General features: G+C 52.2%; 8 protein-coding genes across 8 annotated transcripts; 7 read left to right on the top strand and 1 right to left on the bottom strand.

Annotated features, from left to right (window-relative positions):
• Nucleotides 1–182: 182 nt before the first annotated feature.
• Nucleotides 183–2,343, top strand: pacC (putative C2H2 transcription factor PacC; the record flags this gene model as incomplete). Its single annotated transcript, XM_057103978.1, has 4 exons — nt 183–419; nt 506–794; nt 919–962; nt 1,000–2,343. The coding sequence occupies 4 exons, from the start codon at nt 183–185 to the stop codon at nt 2,341–2,343; spliced, it is 1,914 nt and encodes a 637-aa protein (XP_056958935.1).
• A 1,840-nt stretch (nt 2,344–4,183) lies between these two features.
• N7533_007327 (putative forkhead transcription factor Fkh1/2) lies at nt 4,184–6,504 on the top strand (the record flags this gene model as incomplete). The annotated part of the gene is made up of 3 exons (XM_057103977.1): nt 4,184–4,297; nt 4,393–6,368; nt 6,438–6,504. The coding sequence occupies 3 exons, from the start codon at nt 4,184–4,186 to the stop codon at nt 6,502–6,504; spliced, it is 2,157 nt and encodes a 718-aa protein (XP_056958934.1).
• Nucleotides 6,505–7,369: 865 nt separating this feature from the next.
• Nucleotides 7,370–9,150, top strand: N7533_007326 (uncharacterized protein; the record flags this gene model as incomplete). The annotated part of the gene is made up of 3 exons (XM_057103976.1): nt 7,370–7,522; nt 7,660–7,880; nt 7,947–9,150. 3 exons carry the CDS (start codon nt 7,370–7,372, stop codon nt 9,148–9,150), a joined length of 1,578 nt encoding a protein of 525 aa, XP_056958933.1.
• Nucleotides 9,151–9,855: 705 nt separating this feature from the next.
• N7533_007325 (putative transcription regulator PAB1642) lies at nt 9,856–11,007 on the top strand (the record flags this gene model as incomplete). The annotated part of the gene is made up of 1 exon (XM_057103975.1): nt 9,856–11,007. The coding sequence occupies one exon, from the start codon at nt 9,856–9,858 to the stop codon at nt 11,005–11,007; it is 1,152 nt and encodes a 383-aa protein (XP_056958932.1).
• Nucleotides 11,008–11,410: 403 nt separating this feature from the next.
• On the top strand, nt 11,411–13,521 carry N7533_007324 (putative PHD finger domain protein; the record flags this gene model as incomplete). Its single annotated transcript, XM_057103974.1, has 2 exons — nt 11,411–13,321; nt 13,384–13,521. The coding sequence occupies 2 exons, from the start codon at nt 11,411–11,413 to the stop codon at nt 13,519–13,521; spliced, it is 2,049 nt and encodes a 682-aa protein (XP_056958931.1).
• A 306-nt stretch (nt 13,522–13,827) lies between these two features.
• On the bottom strand, nt 13,828–15,308 carry N7533_007323 (Gfo/Idh/MocA family protein; the record flags this gene model as incomplete). Its single annotated transcript, XM_057103973.1, has 5 exons — nt 13,828–14,092; nt 14,153–14,243; nt 14,300–14,998; nt 15,063–15,225; nt 15,285–15,308. 5 exons carry the CDS (start codon nt 15,306–15,308, stop codon nt 13,828–13,830), a joined length of 1,242 nt encoding a protein of 413 aa, XP_056958930.1.
• A 681-nt stretch (nt 15,309–15,989) lies between these two features.
• N7533_007322 (dihydrodipicolinate synthase family protein) lies at nt 15,990–16,999 on the top strand (the record flags this gene model as incomplete). The annotated part of the gene is made up of 2 exons (XM_057103972.1): nt 15,990–16,748; nt 16,772–16,999. The coding sequence occupies 2 exons, from the start codon at nt 15,990–15,992 to the stop codon at nt 16,997–16,999; spliced, it is 987 nt and encodes a 328-aa protein (XP_056958929.1).
• Nucleotides 17,000–17,960: 961 nt separating this feature from the next.
• N7533_007321 (NAD(P)-dependent alcohol dehydrogenase) lies at nt 17,961–19,240 on the top strand (the record flags this gene model as incomplete). Its single annotated transcript, XM_057103971.1, has 4 exons — nt 17,961–18,035; nt 18,109–18,136; nt 18,199–18,300; nt 18,363–19,240. The coding sequence occupies 4 exons, from the start codon at nt 17,961–17,963 to the stop codon at nt 19,238–19,240; spliced, it is 1,083 nt and encodes a 360-aa protein (XP_056958928.1).
• Nucleotides 19,241–19,743: the final 503 nt, after the last annotated feature.

Below are 19,743 nucleotides of genomic sequence, written 5' to 3'. Positions count from 1 at the left end.
AAGAAAATAAGAAAGAAAAGGATCCTTTTTTTCTTTTCTTGTCGCCGGAACACAATCTCTCGCATATCATATTTGTGCTGGGGAACATCCAACTTAACTGGGTTTCTCTCTGTTCTCTACTTCTCCCCTAACAGACAGTCGTGCCTGGGCATCCCGCTCGACAAGATCCATTTCTTGGCATCATGGCCGACAACACCCTTCCTCAAACATCATCGCCCCAAACTGCGGCAGCACCGGCGCCTGTCGTTACTGATGCTGCTCACGTTCCGCAAGTGACCACCCCATCGACCGCCTCAGTCACTGCGACCGCCGCCGCCGCCACCGCTGCCGTCAACAACTCGCTCAACGGCGCGGGCGAGCAACTGCCCTGTCAGTGGGTGGGATGTAACGAGAAGTCCCCGACTGCCGAGTCACTATATGTAAGAAAAATAACCTGGAGGTGTCGCGTGATGATCATGGCGACGTAGACCGAGACAGATCAAAACTAACCATTGCCCCGCAACAGGAACACGTTTGCGAACGCCATGTCGGTCGCAAGAGCACCAACAACTTGAACTTGACTTGTCAATGGGGAACCTGCAACACCACCACTGTCAAGCGCGACCACATCACTTCCCACATTCGTGTGCATGTGCCTCTCAAGCCGCACAAGTGTGATTTCTGTGGCAAGGCTTTCAAGCGTCCCCAGGATCTGAAGAAGCATGTCAAGACTCATGCCGACGACTCGGAGATTCGCTCTCCTGAGCCTGGTCTGAAGCATCATCACGATATGATGTTCAATCAGAACCCCAAAGGTTGGTTTCTTCCCGGATCTCTTGTCCCATCCCGTCCCATCTTGCCACTTGTTTACGAGTCAATGGCTCTTCCGACCTATATATCACCTTGGGCTTAGGCTAATCTGATACCACATCTTTTTAGGATACGCTGCTGCGGCTCCTTATTTTGATAGCCCAATTCACGCTGTCTCAGGCGGTGGATACGCCCACGGAGCCCCCCCAGTACTACCAAGCGGCTCACGCTCCGCCCCCTGCTCCCAACCCTCACTCATATGGCAATGTCTACTACGCCCTGAGTCAAGGTCATGAGGGTGGTCAATCATACGATCGCAAGCGGGGATACGACGCCCTCAACGAGTTCTTTGGTGACTTGAAGCGTCGCCAATTCGATCCTAACTCGTATGCCGCCGTGGGCCAACGCTTGCTTGGTCTTCAAGCCCTACAGCTTCCCATTCTCAATGGCCCCGTACCTGAGTACCAGCCCATGCCCGCTGCGGTCCCTGTTGCTGGCGGTGGTGGTGGCTACAGCCCCGGTGGCGGACATCCCCCTGGATACCACCTGCCTCCCATGTCGAATGTTCGGACCAAGAGTGACTTGATCAACATCGATCAATTCCTAGAGCAGATGCAAAACACCATCTATGAAAGTGATGAGAATGTAGCTGCTGCTGGTGTCGCTCAGCCCGGAGCCCACTACGTCCAGGGTGGCATGAGCTACCGCACCACCAACTCGCCCCCAAGCCAGCTTCCCCCTCACCATGTCACCGCGGCCACTTCCGCTCCAATGATGGCCACTGCCCACTCTCCTTCGACCGGAACCCCCGCCCTGACACCACCATCCAGCGCCCAATCTTACACATCGCAGCGCTCACCGGTCTCCCTGCCTCAGACCCACCGCGTCTCTCCGCCCCACGAGAGCGGCGCGGGCATGTACCCCCGTCTTCCCTCGGCGACGATGGCGGATAATATGGCTGCCGGCTACGCAACTGCTACCAGTGCCGCACCCCCATCTACACTCAGCGGAGCCTTTGAGCACGATGACCGTCGCCGCTACACCGGAGGCACCTTGCAGCGCGCGCGACCCGCAGAGCGCGCACTGAGCATGGATCGCATGGACACTGAGCAAGATAGCAAGCCCCAGGATGGCGACCGTACTCCTACCAAGAAGAGCCCTCAGCTCGCCGAGAGCTTGATTGACCCTGCTCTGTCCAGCGGCTCCCCAGACCCCGACCAAGAGGCCGCCCAGCGCACAGCCCGCGCAGCCACCGAGGTGGCTGAACGAGATGTCAACGTCGCCTGGGTAGAAAAGGTTCGTCTCCTGGAGAACCTCCGTCGCCTGGTTTCCGAATTGTTGGAAGAGGGTCAGTTTGACCCAGAGGCTTTGACCCGCAGCAGCTCGGGCTCTCCCGCACCCAGCGCTATGGAGGGTATTGAGACTGCCAGCACGCGGGCTTCTCCTGTAGTTGCCAAAGAGGAGCCGACCAAGTCGGAAGCCGAGCCGGTCTCCTACCCGACTCTGCGCGGGCTGGACGAGGACGGAGACGCAAAAATGCCCACCGAGGCATAGGTTCCGTGCTTCTTTCGCCTCTTCCAATTTATAACGCCGTCACGACAATTTATCGTTTTTCTACTCGGTTCTTGAAATCCATCCTCTGGTGGGAACATCTCTCCCGTTATTCCTCTAGTTTCTTTTGTTGGCCATTCTCTTTCTTTCTATCTATACTTTGACGGTTCCCACACTATGTACCTGGAGAACATCTTTGTGATTTTTCTATTGACTATTTTCTCTCTTATTCTCTCTTCTACCATTAAGGTAGGATACATGTGAGATCTCTCCCCTTTTCGAGAACATTTTTTTCCCATCTGTATGAATAGGACTGCGTCTACACGCTGTTTATTTACAGTAATGTTTGCGTCCACTCTCCACTTGTTCCAGAGTTAAATCCACCTAAGCTTATGTAGAGTTGTAAGGTTACATGGATCTCGATCTCGATCTCGATTCAATCTTGATTTTCACGATTTAGCATCGCCGGAGTTGGCGAGGGTATCGATAGTTGATCGACATGTCAAGCCCCAATAAGGCAACGCGACATTCCAACGGGCGAAGCTAAACTGCATCCGGGCCCCTCTGACGCAAACGACCCCAGACGGGAGATGGGGCAGTCTCGGAGTGTAGATCTGAGATGGAGGGGCCCTGGTATGTGAGAATTGCTTGTCAGGTGAAACTTCCAGGTATGAGGGAAGAGGGGCGAAGTGGAATGGATCTATAAGATCATGGGGAAGATGGGGGGGGGATATGGATAGTAGGCAGCTCCCATATAGTTCGTATAGGGTAAATCAAGGGCGAACCACTACCTAAGGAGATCCAAGACACTCAGGTACTACCTAGGATGGTCATCGATTGCAGAATGGCTCCCTTGGATCCCATCGGCCCCTCCTCCAGCGTAGGATGTGAAATGGACCGATCCGCCAACTCTGCACTCGGAAGCATCTTCAATCCCACGTTGAGCACGTAATGATGTGTAATTGTAATACCCATCCACCACCACCCATTTCTCGTACTCTTCACCCATCCTCGTACTGTATTATACATCTTGTGACTGAACTCCACAACTGTTTACGGTCAAACCGGGCGCACTCTTCACTTTTGATTCTTCGGCTTCTTTATTATTCCTGGTTCCTCTTTTTCCACTTCTCTCTTCAGCTTTTCGTTTTCTTCTTTTTTTTTGGTCCCTTCCCTCTCCAATATTTTGTCTCTTGTACTTAATGTTCCTGGGCAAATCAAAGCAGAAAAAAAGAAAAGAAAAAGGAACACCTCCCCACGCGACAAGGCGGTCAGGCCAAACAGACGCCATCGCGTGTGTCGATCGTAGGGATTATCGATAATCAACATCCAGCCACACAACTTTGCGACTTCGGCGTCATCGCCTTTGTCTTGAATCGGCTTGTTTGTCTCTTTCGTCTGGCTTTGCCCTCGATTTTTGGCCATTTGTCTTTACTCTTTTTTTCCTTCCCTCCCACATTCCCGCTTTCTTGTCCCGGTGGCAAATCCGTCTATTTGGGTCTGACGCCGTCGTTCTCTGGTTCTGCCTCTGAGAGTGCCTCCGAGACTGGACCGTTGAAATCCGGATCCAAAGTTGATCCCTCTTGTTGTGTTTTTCTTTCGCCTTTGCCGCCTCTTTACTCACTCCCTGGGTTCATTGATTGTGGACTCTCTCTCTCTCTCTCTCTCGATCTTTCCTCAGTTCCCCCACCCCCCGCGTCTCTCCTCACTAGTGTCTACGCATCTCCTCGACGCCTCGGCTTGATTGCCCACTTTCGCAAAGAAAATTCGATTTCTGCGCCCATCCTTGCGCCGATCTGTTGATACTCCTAATAATACCCGATCCGCTGGACCGACAACCCAAATGCCTCTCTCAAATCGCCGTCGCGCGCGGCGCAAGGAAATCCAACTGCAGGAAACGTCCGATGTGGAGGCACCAGACTCTTCGCCCACTCGCCCGTCCGCAAAGAAGCGCAAGGTTAGTTCCAAATTCCACTGCGGTTGTTTAGTCCGAGACCGAATCGTCCCGTGCGCGTGAATCAGAAGGCTAAAAGAAAATCCCATTGTTTACAGGTTGATCGTCGTACCTCCCCGCCTCGAAGCGCCGTCAAGGCGGAGTCCGGCGACGAAGCCGAAGACTCAGTTGGTGACCATGACCAGTCCACGCACCAGGATGTGACCGACCTAGTGATCTCTTACTTGAACACCCCACCACAAGAAATCCGCGTCTCGCGCGACCACTCCAACCAGAAAACCGAGAACAAACAAAGCATCGAGGCTTATGCGAAAATAGCCGGCCGCAACTGGACATACTACGTCAAAACCCTACATGTCAATATTGGCCGCGAACCCGATCGTGAACAGAAGTCTACAGAGCAGTCCAGTCCGGTTACGATTGCCGCTCGTGCGCTCCCCGATGTACATGTCGACCTTGGCCCAAGCAAGTTTGTTTCGCGCCTGCATGCTGAGATCTTTTATGATGGGGAGCAGGCGCCCGCCTGGCATATCCGGGTCAATGGCCGCAATGGTGTCCGACTAAACAATGGGATCCTCAAACGTGGCGCCGACGCCGTTCTGCACTGTGGTGATATTATCGAAGTCGCCAACTGTCAGATGATGTTTGTTACTCCCGGCGACGACCCCAACGTTCACCCCAGCTTCATTGAGCGCGCCCAGCGCATCGCCAGTGGCCAGGAACCGGACCCTGCTTCCGTCGCATGGGACGCTTCGCAGCACGCTCACCCACAGGCCTCGGTCTCGCAGGCCACCGAGCCCGCGCGGCCATCATCCTCTGGCGGTCCTTCATTGGCCCCTGCTCCCAATCTCCGCCAGCGCCAGGTGACACCCCCTCCGCGTTCGCCTGGAACTGATGGCCAGCGCACGACCAAGCAATCCCCGCTTTACAACCGAGGCATGATGATGGAGAGCACTGAAGAGATCGACTATAGCAAGGATGCGGCGAAGGATCTAAAGCCGCCGTATAGCTATGCTACACTTATCGCGCAGGCTATCTTCTCTAGTGAAGAGGAGAAGCTCACCTTGAACAGTATTTACAACTGGATCATGGACAAATACGCTTTCTATCGTCACTCCCAGAGCGGTTGGCAAAACTCCATTCGCCACAACCTGTCACTCAATAAGGCATTCCAGAAGGTACCCCGTCGAACGGATGAGCCAGGCAAAGGCATGAAGTGGCAGATTGCCGCGGAGCACCGCGAAGAGTACCGCAAAAAGCAGATGCGCAAGGGCGGCCCCCAGTCCTCTGCGCCATCGTCTCCCGCGACGAAAGAGCCTCCATCTTCCGCACGCGGCACCCATATCTCTAAACTAGATACATCGTTTTCGGCCACGGTCAAGAAATCACCGCCTGTCTCCTCGCCCGGCTTCAGTTCATTCCCGGTAGCTCCGGTGGAAGCTTACACTCCAGAACGTGGCTCTCGGGCTGGTCGTGGAGTCGGTTCGGACCATCCATTGCGCCATATGAACCCGCGGGATTACGACGAACCGTCCCCCTTGCCAGCTCGCAATCGCAGCACCGTCAACTCTAGCCAAGCGCAGAATAGCAGTAATAACCTGAGCCGTGCCTACGGGCTGTCGGATAATGCAGCTGGCTCCCCTCCAGTCCTGTCCTCATCATATTATGATGACGGCCCTTCATCTATGATCACGCCTGCTCCACAGCGCCAGCAGCCCCGCTTGCCACCCCCAAGTACGGCGCAGATTCCGTCAAAGTTTATGCCAATGAGCTCGCCGGCTCAATTTTGGAAATTCGCCGACATTGGCAGCACACCGGCACGCCCTGTTCCGGACATGAGTCCTCTGAAGGGTGAAACCGAGGATCGCATCATTGGGGGCTTTCCGAGCAGCAGCCCACCCCCGCCTAACCTGGTTAGCCCAAGCAAGCCGGGAACATCCAACGGTCTCGGATCTAGCCGCACACTACCCCCGCTGCAGTCAGATGGACCAGACATGGGCCCCAATGGGGCACACAAGGAGGATCGTTTGGAAGAGGAGGAAGAAGAGGACACAGGTGGCTTCGATCTTGCTCGGTATGAATCTTTCCTCGCGACCTAGGTCTCCTTTTGAAATGATTGAACAGTGGCTAACTATATGTCCAGGGGCTTCCAACCCATTGGCTCTTATCATCGACAGCTGAGCAACGCTGCCAGGGCCACTGCTACTTAGGACATGTCATTTTTACCACTGATGATATACAACATGTTTGAAACAGATTGTATTTCTTGTTGTTGCGCTCCGCATTCACAGGTGTTGGCTGGCTTTTATCTTATTGGTATTGTTATCTCTTGAGGTTTTTTTTTCCTTCCCCCTTTTATTTCATTTTTTGTTCAACGACCCGGAGCAAAGAAAGGAGTTCCGATTTTGAGGTATGGGCATTTGTTAATTTGTTTGGATTCTTATTATCTCGGTTTGCTTGTCATTTAGTTTTTATAGGTATGCCATCCTGGACTCGATGGCTCTGTATTCATGGGTCAACGCCATCAATGTATGATACATCCATACAATGCAATTCGCTTGTAAAAAGACAAATTCTCTCCACTAGCAATATCGTAGCATTTTATTATTATTATACCAGGTAAAGTAACTTGAACTAGGTATGTATGCCGAGGATAGTTGGATCGGATATGATCGCCAGGACCCAGTGGGTCCCATAAACACGGGGGCCTGATAGGATCAGGGACTGGAACTACTTAAGAGTACTCCTGCCTTAAGGTATTCTGGTCTCACTAGTATCCTGGTTGAAATTAGATTCACCAATCGGGAAGACTCCATACTTCAGAAGGACCTTCCTTTCTCTTCACCTCCTTCCGAATACTCGGTACCTACAGAGAGTCGTGCCTTCCGTCCTGCCACATTGATCACATGTGTAACAGGGAAGGAACTATCGATCCGAAAAAAAGGGAAAGCACACTTTCCCAATGTCGATTAACGAGATTCACTCTTTTGATGCTCACTTCTGCAGCCCGCTTCCTCTCTTCCTCTCTCCATCTTCAACCCATCCCAACTCGTTTCTTCCTTTCACTTTCCCATCATGGATAAAGCGGCTATCAACGAGAAGTTCAATCGATTGAATCTCTTACTTCAGGGCGATGAGAGCCTTCAGCATCTTAACACTCAAATGAGCACCAGATTGAACGCCAGAAAGAAAGTTTCCACGCCGGGTCTCAACGACGAAGAAACTAAGGTGAGTACTCTCGAGCCCACCCTCACTGCATCTCAATTGAGCAAGGGGTACATGAGTTAACTGGCAATGCTTCCCAGGTCCGGAATATTCCCAAGGGCCAAAATATGAGAGCTAACCAATGGATTGAATGGACACAGGACGAGGCAATCGCAAGCTCACCGGATAGCATTACGCCATGGTGCTCTCCTCCAGCTCCCGCCCCAGGAATATTTCCAAAGGAAATCGATCTCGCCTCATCTTATTGTCCGGTACTTGCGTTGAGAAACTTTACCCACAAGTTTTTCGACGATGAAGCCCTCAACAGAGCTCTCTCCAAGTTCTTTGAACCAAAAGCGCTCTTTGGCAGAACCTGGACGCTGTAAGTCGATGCAGGCCCAGTACATATCCAAACATTCAACCTGGTTCTAAACACAGAATTCACTAGCTATTATCTTCCACTTCCACCAGGATGTCGCGGCAGAAGGCTGCTTCTTTTGGTGCCACTGAAAGAGGCCCATGACTTCCTCCACGAGGTCAACACAGCCTTGTCATGCGATGTGGCTCTCACGGAAGACAAAGCCGAGGGCTTCTTTCTTCGATTTGACGACTCAGATTGCCCCAGGCCTACCTTACTAGGGATTTCAACCTCACTTCAGACAAGGGATGCGCTTGTAAGCGACAAGACTTCCCGGATCACGGGCTCTTGGGCGGACTGGATGTGCAGTCACAAACCGGGTGTACTGAGAGACCTTGAATTGAAGATCGGTAATGCCCTTTACGCAGAGAAGAATCTGGGACGCAAGGGGAAGAAAGGGAAGATGAAACGACTCAACGTTCTGGATCACGCACGTGCGTGGGCTGAATGCATGGATCGGGTCCAGCAGTATTTCGGACTACGACCCGCAGGTGCAGGTATCGTGATCAAAATCTCACCGGTCAATGTGGACAAGCCTTCCCCATGGCAGTATCCAGATGGACCGATCTTTTTCAGCGTGGATGTCGAGTGGAAAGAAAGAAATGCAACTCAGGTGACGGAAATCGGCATCTCGATTCTCGACACGCAGGAGCTAAGGGGTGTTCATCCTGGACTCCATGGTACAAAGTGGGTGAGCAAGATTCGATCACATCATTTGCGTGTGTCAGAGTACCGGCTGCACGTCAACAAGGAGTTCTGTGGAGGTTGTCCGAACGATTTCAACTACGGGGCCAGTGAGTTCGTTGGTTCCGCGAATCTCGGGAAGAGAATAGATGATTTCTTCTGGCCGCCATACGATGGCAGTCCAGCCGACAGGTCTCCGGAAGCGAAGAAGCGCAACCTGATTTACCTAGGCCACAATACCCAACAAGACCTTGAACAACTCGCCGCCGTCGGAAGTGAGATCTTCAGGAAGATCTTGTTTAACGGGGCCGAGGCCATCTTCGAAGAGGTTCTCGATACTGCCCGACTCCACCAGGGCTTGCGAAACACCTCCAATCCCGTCTCATTAGAGAATATGATGGCTAGTCTGAGTATCTGGACACGCAAATTGCACAATGGTGGAAACGATGCCCATTATGCGATGATGGCATTGATCGCTATGGCTTTAGAAGCAGCAGGAGAACATGAAGCTGCCGTGGCCAAGGAGTTACCCCCGGGTTCAAACATCTGAATCAGGTCAGGGCGCGGGAGAACTGGTGTCGTGGAACAGGCATGGAGCTACATTCAATCGGAGTCTTGACGGAAAGTTTGCTATCATTACTACTTTATATTTTTCTCCCCATAACCGCCTCTAAGTATTTCATGGAATATGTAGATTACTTATTAGTCAACTATTTCAATCTATCCTCCGGTTTGCTATAATGATACTTGCCATTTTTGAAGAGAACAGTCAGATGCTTGAAGATAGTGTCTGTCAACTAGGCGAGACAAAGGTAGAGAGAGAATTTGAAGGACAATTTGAATTGGGCAATGATAGCAATGATTCTACTATAGAAACAAGACTGCTAGTAGTGATGTTTCATTGAATCCATCACGATGTATGAGTGTTATGTGAGGAATGGGCCTTTAAGTCATGGCTTTTTGTTCTTTTCTCTTTAACTATCCTTTTTGTATTTTGGGTAGACGTGAACGATGACAACTACTAGAACCGGAGCATAGTGTTTCTGTGGCGGGAAAAGTCAAGAAACATTTAGGGCTGAGTTGTCCGCAACAACCTTGGGACTGACGCCATAAGCACATCGATTTGACGGGGTGCACCCCGCGCCCCCACCTCAGCTTCTCGTATCTTTCTTTTGACCCCTTCAAAAAGAAAATCCCCCACCCCTGCAAAGCAATCAATTGCCTGACACCAATTGACCAAGCTCCCATTCACAAAATGACCAGTCAAGGCCCGCTCACCTCCTGGCTTCTCGCCAGCACCCCGCAATCCTTCAAGCGCGCCACAACACACCCATTCCTCGCCTCCGCAGGCCAAGGCACCCTCCCAAAAAGCACTCTCTCCCAATGGCTCTCACAGGATAGACTCTACGCCCAATCCTACATCCGCTTCATCGGCTTCCTGCTCGCGAAAATCCGACTGCCCGCCCAAGCCTACAATCCGAACCCCAACCTCCCGCAATCAACAGACGCCCAAGCCATCAACGTCCTCATCGACGCCCTCGTCAATATCCGCACAGAACTCCAATTCTTCGAAGCCACCGCCGCAGAATACAACCTCGACCTGACGGCAATTGCCTCAGAAGAATCCGGCGCGGGCCTCACGAAGAGCGGCAGCATCGCGACGTCCGCAGGCATTTCGACCATGGGCTCGGGCTCGTGTCCCGGGTTCACGGGGTCCGCGTGCCAGGGTAAAGGGTACTCTGCGGCCGCGGTGCAGAGCGGCGAATTCGAAGACGATATTCAGCTGCCGGGTCGGACGACGACTCGGGGGCCGGATCTACATCGCCTATGCAATGAGCAGGGCGAGTGCCAGATGCAGGATTGGAGTCAGACGTGTTACCCGCTTGCTCAGCAGCCCTCGAAGGAGGATATGCGGGCGGCGCCTCTGTCGCCGACATCTGCGCAGTGCGAGTCTGGTCCGCAGCCTACTCGTGGAAACTCTTCTTCTGTGGCGCAGGTGGAGCGTGGTGGGACGGTTCACTTTGGGCCGACGACGATTACGCGTGCTTATATTGATATGTTTATGTCTTCGGCGAGCTCCGGGGTGTCGGTTTTGGAGGGCATGGCTGTTTTGTGGGCGACTGAGGTTTGTTATCTTCGGTCTTGGAAGTATGCGGCGACATTTTTGCAGGGGAGGGAGGGTCCTGCGGAGGATGATGCGGATGGGGGATCGTTGAGGGATAAGTTTATTCCTAATTGGTCAAGTAAGGAGTTTGAAGGCTTTGTTGATCGCATTGGTGATGTGCTGGATAACATGGCTGAGCAGACGAAGGGCGTTGAGGAGGCGGAGGGGATGCGCCGTAGGTGTTTGGAGTGGTGGAAACAGGTGGTCTGGTTGGAGGAGCGGTTTTGGCCGACTCTTGAGTGAGGTGGATATACCTCCCTCTCCCTCCCCTGAGAAGAATAGAATATAGTATAAATATGTACGCAGTACGGATTTAAATGAAGGTCTTTCAAACATGTAGAAGTTTACATTTTGAGCAATCATAAATAATGGATGATCTACATGCTGTAGAAATCAAGTCCAAGCAGATTACCTCTTTGGGACACACGTGACGTTACTGCGGAACAATGATCACCCGCATGTTTGGCACTGGCACGTACAGCTGGAGTTGCGGCCGCTGTCGCATCGCCGCCTTTGTCTTTGTTTTTCGTTCCATGACTGTGGCATAAAGGGTGTGTTCTCATCCAGTTCACGCTCTTTCAAGCCTTCCGTCATTTCCCTGGCGTATCTGCGCGGGCTTTGGTAGACGCGTCCCCTGACCCGCAAGATGCCCATGACCGACGAGACAGACCACAGTGGCGGGGTTATCTTAGATGGACCTTTTGATCCAGATGCCCAAGCCACTGTCACTGATTACATTGACTATACCGAATACCTTCCCGCCGACATCATCCGTTCCCTCACCCTCATCCGCGGCTTGGATGATCGCTACCTCGAATCGGCGCAATCCGTACACGACCTGAGCAAGAGCTACGGCCACCTCCCTGATGTCGCGTCTGACGAGCGTCCAAGCGCCATTGAAATGCGCAAGGCTATTTCTTTACAACTGGACCGTGCCATCAATGCTCGCGAATCTTCCTATGCTGAATCTTGCCGTCTTTACGATGTCGTTGATCGCCACTTCGACCGCTTAAGCTGCATCCGTCAGAAGCTAGATGCGCTCCCTAGACCTCCCTCTGAAGAACCGACTCCTCCTCCTCCTCCGGAGCCTACACCTAAACGTTCCCGCAAGAAGGAAAACACGTCTACTACACGAATAACCCTCCGATTAGACAACCGCAAGCGCAGTAGCAATCAGAAGTCAAGATCGCGTCGCCCAGGACTTACAGCCGAACATTTGGCCAACTTCAATCCGGATTCCCCCATCGATAGTACCGAACATTCTGATGCTGAAGCTGAAGCTGAAGCTGAACCGCAACCTCCACGCAAGCCCGCCAAGCCTCCGAAGAAGGAGAGGGAGAAGGCACGACGACCTAGTTCCGGCAATGGATTTTCTAATAGTAATGCTCTTTCACTTCTCAAGCCACCCCCAGCAGATGCCAAGGTTGGCAGCGAGGATTTGCCATGGCTGCGCCTGACGGAATGGGAGATGACCAAGTTGAGGAAGAAGATGAAGAAGAATGCCGTGTGGCAACCCAGCGAGGTGATGATTCATCGCGAGCTTGCCCTTTCGGGTCGAGGATGGGAAGCCTATCGTGTGGCTAAGACTGCCGCAATGGAGTCAGGATCTGAATTCATCGACTGCGATAACCTGGAGGAAACTCGCCATGATGAGATGGTGAAGGACGCCGAGGAGACAAAGCTCAGCAACCGTGGTATGAAGCTGAACGAAGCCAAGAAATTGAAGCGCGAGTTAATGGCACGAGAGGCCGAGGCCTTGCTCAATGGAGAGACACCAGTTAAACCTGTTCCTATTCCCGCCCAACCAACCCCAGCAAGTCGGTCCTCGCGGAAGAGAAAACGAGAGGAGATTGCAGCTGAGGAGGTCATTGAAGACCGAAAGGAAGAAGTCGCCATAGATCCTACGCCCGTGCCCTTGCCGGTGAAGGTGCCATCAAAGTCTAGCTCGTCACGCCGCCGATCCAGTCGGGGAGCCGCTACCGGTGGATCGACAGATGGAACTAGTGCTCCCATCGCCCCGGTTTTGACCCGAGAATCCCCCGCGGTTGAAGAAAAGGCATCTCCACCTCCTCCACCATCTCCAACTGGCTCGCGACGATCAATACGGTCGATCGTACAGCCTGCTGGTACCCCAACTCCTCCCGTCACACGACCCTCGTCGAGACGATCAGCCGCCGCTTCAATCGAACTAGGAGCTCTGGGAGGAATATCTGCTAGTGCTACAGTCGGTGGGCGAGATTTTCGCATTAAGAGTGCCACCCCCGCCCGAAAAACACCCGTTCGAGAACCGTCCCATGCACCAAGTGTTCCTGCCCCCGTCCGACGGCGCAAGCGTCCGGCACCTGGCCCTGTTTCCACCGGTCAAGATGGCGGTGCAGCTGTTAGTTACGGTCGTCGCAAGGCCAAGCCAGGCAAGAAACGTATCAGTACTGGGAAATCCCAAGAAACTCGTGTCGATGAAGATGGTGTTCTAGAAGAAATAGACTCCAATGAGCCACGTTATTGTCTATGCGGCGATGTCAGCTTTGGTACTATGATCTGTTGCGAAAACCAAGATGTATGTTTAATCCCCTTCTCCGCTTCTTTTTCCCCCTTTCATGATACTGATTTTATATGCAGTGCGATCGCGAATGGTTCCATCTCGACTGTGTCGGCCTTTCGGAGGTCCCCTCCCGTACCGCGAAGTGGTACTGTCCCGAGTGCCGGGTGAGATTTCATAAGGGTCCGGATGGCATCGTCAAAGGCGGAAGACGATGAATGGAAGAATAGTGATAGAAGTACTTGCATGATACCACGGGAGATTTTCAGCGCTTATTGGAATTCGGTCTGTCAGTAGGTATGGAGTTTGTCGGTTTCGGCGTTTTCACAGCAAGGGGAACAATCGAGCCTTTTTTTTATTTGCCAGCGAATCTGACATCTGTAATATTTCGATGATTCCCCCATGTTACTCTTAGCTCTACACGTATCTCTTATTCATAGGAGTTATTATATTTTCTTTTCTTTTCGCTCAAGATTTGGTTCGTTTCACATTCTGTACAGCTATACAATAATACTTGGCATCATTTACTTCAATTCCCACTTGTCGCCCTCCGACACGATCTCTACCGGCCGTCTCTCGTCCAGCGACTTGCGACCAGCATCCAAGATAGCTGTAGTAGCAATGGTGTTCTTCAGGGTAGGCAGAGGGCGAGCATCTAGCTGGTCGAGCGTCAAACGACCCTCATTGACAGCGGTCACAGCATCAATGAACTTCTCAAAGCTAATGTAGCCATAGCCAGTCTGGCCACCGAAGTTACCTTCCTCATCGGGGGCATACTTCATGTAGAAGCTAGTTTCGATAGTTAGCAAGGTGTCTTATCCAGAATGGGTTTCAGTTCGTAACACTTACGGGTTCACCCAGATCAAACCTTGGTCATCGCCAGTCACATCGTAGCCACGCTTAGCCTGGTTGACGCGAATTTCACCATTGGCCGCCATATCTATTTCACAGGATTAGTATCGGGCCCAGATTTGACAAGGAGTAGGAACTACGTACAGTGGAAGTACTGGTTGGAGTGCACACCCGCATTCTGCGGCGCCGTCCAGCTGGCTGTGTACACACCCGTCGCAATCTTAGCAGGGTCATCCTTGCGCCGCCACTCTACCAAAAGGGTGATCGTATCCTCTGTCTCAGGAACACAGCCTAGGGCAGCAGCAGTACCCTGAGAGGCAGTGGCTGTGACACGAACGGGCTTATAGTCAGGTACCATGCTCTCGTTGATGTCAATGTGGTGCGAGTTGAGATAGTACGAGATATCCGAGTCCCGACCAGCCCAGGCCTTGAAGGTCTCCAGCTGACTCTTCGGCTGGCTCATGTAGCTGTAGAAGTAGTTGAAGTCGCCCAGGTTCTTCGCCTTGGCACGAGCATCAGAGTAGGCTGGGTCGAAGCGCTTGTGGTGCTCGATGAAGACAAAGACCCCGTGCTTGTGCGCGGCTTCGACCAGCGCCAGGTGGTCACCCAGACGCTGGGTCGCGGGCTTGGTGATGAGGACGTGGTGTCCGCGCTCGATAGCGTATAGGGCAATTGGGTAGTGTGTCGAGTCTGGGGTGAAGATTGTGATGGCTGAGCCCTTGGGCAGGGCGTCAATTGCCGACTTGTAGGCGTCGGGATCGGTCTGGTCGTCGGCAGGGAAAGAGGCGAAGGAAGTGTCGAGACCATTGTATACTTGAGAGATGTTGCGGTGCAAGTGATCGCCTAGATTTATCTCATTAGCTTCGCATATCTATACTCCTCGTTTCCTCTGTTCTGGTTGACTTACGGATGCCCGGGAACTTTTTGCCCGACACGCCAACCATGCTCAAGTCGCCGACCTTGCCGCGGCGGCGCAAGTCGAACAAAGTGAGGCCCACGACACCAACCTTCTTGTCTGAGCCCGAGGCACCACCGCCGACGAAGCCGGTGGTGTACTCGCCAGTGCCGACCTAGGGGAATTCTGTGAGCTGATGCTGTATAGCGCAAGGATGGATGTAACCGGGCTTACCATCAATACACTTGGAGGAGCCATGATGAATATTTGTCAATTAAGTTAATAGACTTGAGAGACAAGAGAAAACTGGGAGGAGAGAAGAATAAAAAGAAGAAATCTGGGGGGCAATGGGGGACTTTCGTTGCTGGACGTAATTCTTCCGGCGTTTGAAAGCCCAGACGTCACGCTGGTCAATAGCCGATCTATCGCGGGGCAGTGGGGTAATTTGGACATGCTATATACATACGAAGATAGTATTAAGCATCCTGTAGTTGTTGCTGTAGTATATAGTAGCTGTAGTATGTGTATTATATGTAGAGAATGTAAATCAAATGTTGATTGAATCTCTCCTATTGAAATCACTCGGCCACGCAGTAATGAACCCCGAGTCGCGCATCGGCTGCCCCTCCATCGCCAGGGCGCCTCCACACTGCAAATGCACCACCCCCACATTCTGTCCATATCGGCTATTGGTGGGTTTTATTCCTCCGCCACTCAGAAGCTCTCGGAGGATTCCCCGACGTGGGGGAATACCTTGGAGGACTGTTTATGGTGCAACATCGGATTGCGCTTCCTTAAGAGCGAAGGCTCTTGACTTTTTCTTTCTCCTCTTTTGATATTTCCATTCTTCAATATACCCCCAAGATCTTCATACGTAAGTACATACGTATTCAACATTCGATTTCAAGTAACTAACCGTACTATAGCATCACTATCATCATGTCGCCTACTCCACTCCGCCCCGGCGTTTATGCGCCAACCATGACCTTCTTCGACCCCAACAGCGAAGACCTTGATGTCCCTACAATCCGCCGCCACGCCGTGCGCTTGGCCAAGGCGGGGCTTGTCGGCCTGGTGACCATGGGCTCGAACGGTGAAGCCGTGCATCTGACCCGCGAGGAGCGTGCCACCGTGACTCGCGAGACTCGCTCTGCTCTCGACGAGGCCGGATTCCAAAACGTGCCCGTCATTGCCGGTGCCAGCGAAAACAGTATTCGCGGTACCATTGACCTTTGCAAGGAGGTCGCTGCTGCTGGTGGCGAGTACGCTCTCATTGTGCCTCCTAGCTATTACCGCGCTGCTGTTGGCAACGACGAGACTATTTATGAGTACTTCACATCCGTGGCCGACGGCTCACCTATTCCTCTGATCCTGTACAACTACCCTGGCGCCGTCGCCGGTATTGACATGGACTCCGACCTCATCATTCGCATCTCTGAGCACCCCAACATTGTTGGTACCAAGTTCACCTGTGCCAACACTGGCAAGCTCACCCGCGTCGCCAATGCCCTGGGCGCAGTCACCCCCGCATCTCCACTGGCCAATGCCAACCGCCCCGCACCAACTGTCTCCAAGCCTGATGCGAAGCACCCCTACATTGCCTTCGGTGGTATCGCCGACTTCACTCTGCAGACCCTTGTCTCTGGTGGAACTGCCATTCTGGCCGGCGGTGCCAATGTCATCCCCGTCTCTGCGTGCGTATCTTCACTCTCTGGTCCGAGGGTCGTCTGGCCGAGGCCATTGAGGCTCAGCAGCAACTCAGCGCTGCGGACTGGGTTCTGACCAAGGCCGCTATTCCCGGCACCAAGTCTGCCATCCAGTCTTACTACGGATATGGTGGATACCCTCGACGCCCGCTTGGCCGTCTCAATGATGACCAGGCCAAGGATCTCGCGGGCAAGATCAAGGGCGCTCTGGATGTGGAGCTCTCCCTGAAGGATGTCGCATAATGACGCGGGGAGAAAAGTTCAAAGTAAATTAAGACACACATAGGATTATCAACGCTGTACATGAATCACATAATATACATAGTATTATGAATGCAATACATATTTATGACTGAAAATCAACTTGAATACCCGATCGCTAGATCCCGATTAGGAAAGTACCCGATAAATGGAGCTGATTCCCTGAGGGTCCCCAAGTCTAATTCATTGGTCCAATGGGTGCAGATGTGCGGTGTCAGAGCATAGTACTAGCATTCAAACAACCCTGCTGTGATCCGTATAAATAAAATCCAATATCTCTCACAATGACGGTCCATCGTGACTTCAATGCTTGTTCCGCGACGCTGATAGGCGGAAAAACTCCAACTTCGGAGTTGTTGCGACCCCAGGCCGCCCTCGCCCGTCTACTACCGCCCATTGAATACTAGTTCCAACTGATCAAGAGCAAAAATGCACTGCAAGGACTATATACCCCACATAAGAAAATGATGAGACTCAAGATCCCCCCCACGCATGGTTTTCTTCTCACTTTTTTTTGCTCGTGTATCTACTACAAAGAGAATTATATAGATATTTCATTCTGGATAGATAGCTCGGTGCATTACTGTTCCGGGAAATGACCCGCTTTGTTATCTAGTGGAGACAATCCTCGAAGCATGCGATATCAATATCCCGAGAAGTGTAGTATGCGAGGCGCCCCGCGTCATGGGGGCCTCACGAGGTTATCCCACGCCATTCAGGACTATCATCTACCGGCCGAGTTAGGACCTGCTAGAATTTGAATTTAAATTTAAATTTTTTTTGAGCAGCTTTGATATACCCCTCCCTTCCCCCCCCCCCACTCTCTCTCTCTCTCTCTTTACCTTTTTCTTCCTTCTTATTCCCTCAACATCCCACTCTTTCTGGAGAATCTTCATACAATTCCCTTCTTCTTTTCAATCCCCATATACATATACCCATCACAATGCCCTACCCTGATGAAGCTGAGGGATTCCAGGTCGATGGACCTAACTCTTACACCCAATTCCATAAGCGCTTCGTAAGTCAGCTACTCTCCTCCGTCCTTTGCCTGGAGAATCTATTCTAACACGCACTTATTTGTGGATTTACAGTTCCAGCTGAAGCCATTCGGTGATTATGGTGAGCCCCAACCAATCGAACTCTGTCATGAACAACCTCTAACCAAACTTTGCAAACAACAGACGTCGACGTCAAGATCGAAGCATGCGGCATTTGCGGCAGTGACGTGCACACTATCAGCGGAGGATGGGGATCCCAAAAATTCCCCCTCTGCGTAGGCCACGGTTCGTCCCCACGCACAATCCCTCAACAAAACTCCCAGTTCCAAATCTAACACACAGCCCAGAAATCGTCGGTACCGCCATCCGCGTCGGTCCCAAAGTGACCCTCATCAAGGAAGGCTCGCGCGTCGGCGTCGGCGCCCAGTCCTACTCCTGCGGCGAGTGCAAGCAGTGCAAGAACGACAATGAAACCTACTGCCCCGTCCAGATCATGGACACATACGGCGCCGAGTGGCCCGAGACCGGCATCGTCAGCCAGGGCGGATACTCCTCGCACGTGCGCACGCACGAGCACTGGGTTTTCCCGATCCCCGATGCGCTTGACTCGGTCACCGTTGCGCCGATGCTGTGCGCCGGTCTGACGGCGTACTCGCCGCTGGTGCGCAACGGCGCCGGACCCGGCAAGAAGGTTGGCATCGTTGGTCTCGGCGGCATTGGTCACTTTGGCGTTATGTTTGCGAAGGCGCTTGGGGCGGAGGTTTGGGCGATTTCGCGGTCTCGTGCCAAGGAGGCGGATGCTTTGAAGCTGGGTGCTGATGGATACATTGCTACTGCGGAGGAGGGCTGGGAGGAGCCGCACAAGTTCTCGTTTGATTTGATTGTTAACTGTGCCAATTCTTCCGAGGGCTTCGATTTGGCGCGCTATTTGTCTATGATGGATGTGCATGGGCGCTGGATTAGTGTTGGTCTGCCTGAGGAGGAAGGTCAGGTTATCAAGGCTCAGAACTTGATTTCTAACGGTGTGCTTATCGGTGCTAGTCACCTGGGCAGCCGTCGGGAGATGCTTGAAATGCTGCAGCTGGCTGCGGACAAGGGACTTAAGGGTTGGGTTGAGGAGATCGCAATCAGTGAGGAGGGCCTAAAGGAGGCTATGCTTCGTATGAAGAAGGGTGATGTTCACTACCGGTTCACCCTGACTGGATATGAAAAGATTTTCGGTTAAGAGGATGTTGATACCACTGGCTGTACTACTGGGTGTATTTAAGCTCTGAAGGATGGGGTTTTTGGCGAGATGCGGTGCGGTTGTTTCTAGGGTGGTGTGCTATTTGATTATGTATAGATCGATAACGAGCAGTTAAAAATAAATGATTCAAGATTAATATTGTTACCTAAGTACCAACCTGGAATGGATGGTCTAACACGATGTTCCAACTTGAATTTGCCCGTGTGTATATATTAGTACTACTACTAGTAGGCACTACTAGTAGTTATAGTACCTAGTACTAGGTAGCAGGTATGACTCAAGTCAGGTTATCCATATTTCAAACCGAGCCAGTACGAGCGGAATACACACAAACAAATTATTCGAGGGCTACTTCCAAGATTCTTTATTCTTCACTTGGGTGGCATTGGCAAATAGAGTGGATCACTCCACAAGGCTGTTCTCTGGAGTATACGAACGGGATCGACACAGACGGCTACTACGTGGCTCTTTCCTCCATTTAC

Source organism: Penicillium manginii (assembly GCF_028828005.1).
Source record: "Penicillium manginii strain IBT 31320 chromosome Unknown utg000005l:1.0-5665137.0:1.0-5668048.0, whole genome shotgun sequence".
Lineage (NCBI taxonomy): Eukaryota > Fungi > Ascomycota > Eurotiomycetes > Eurotiales > Aspergillaceae > Penicillium > Penicillium manginii.
Note: the sequence above shows the minus strand (reverse complement) of the source record. Positions and strands in the feature narration are given on the sequence as shown.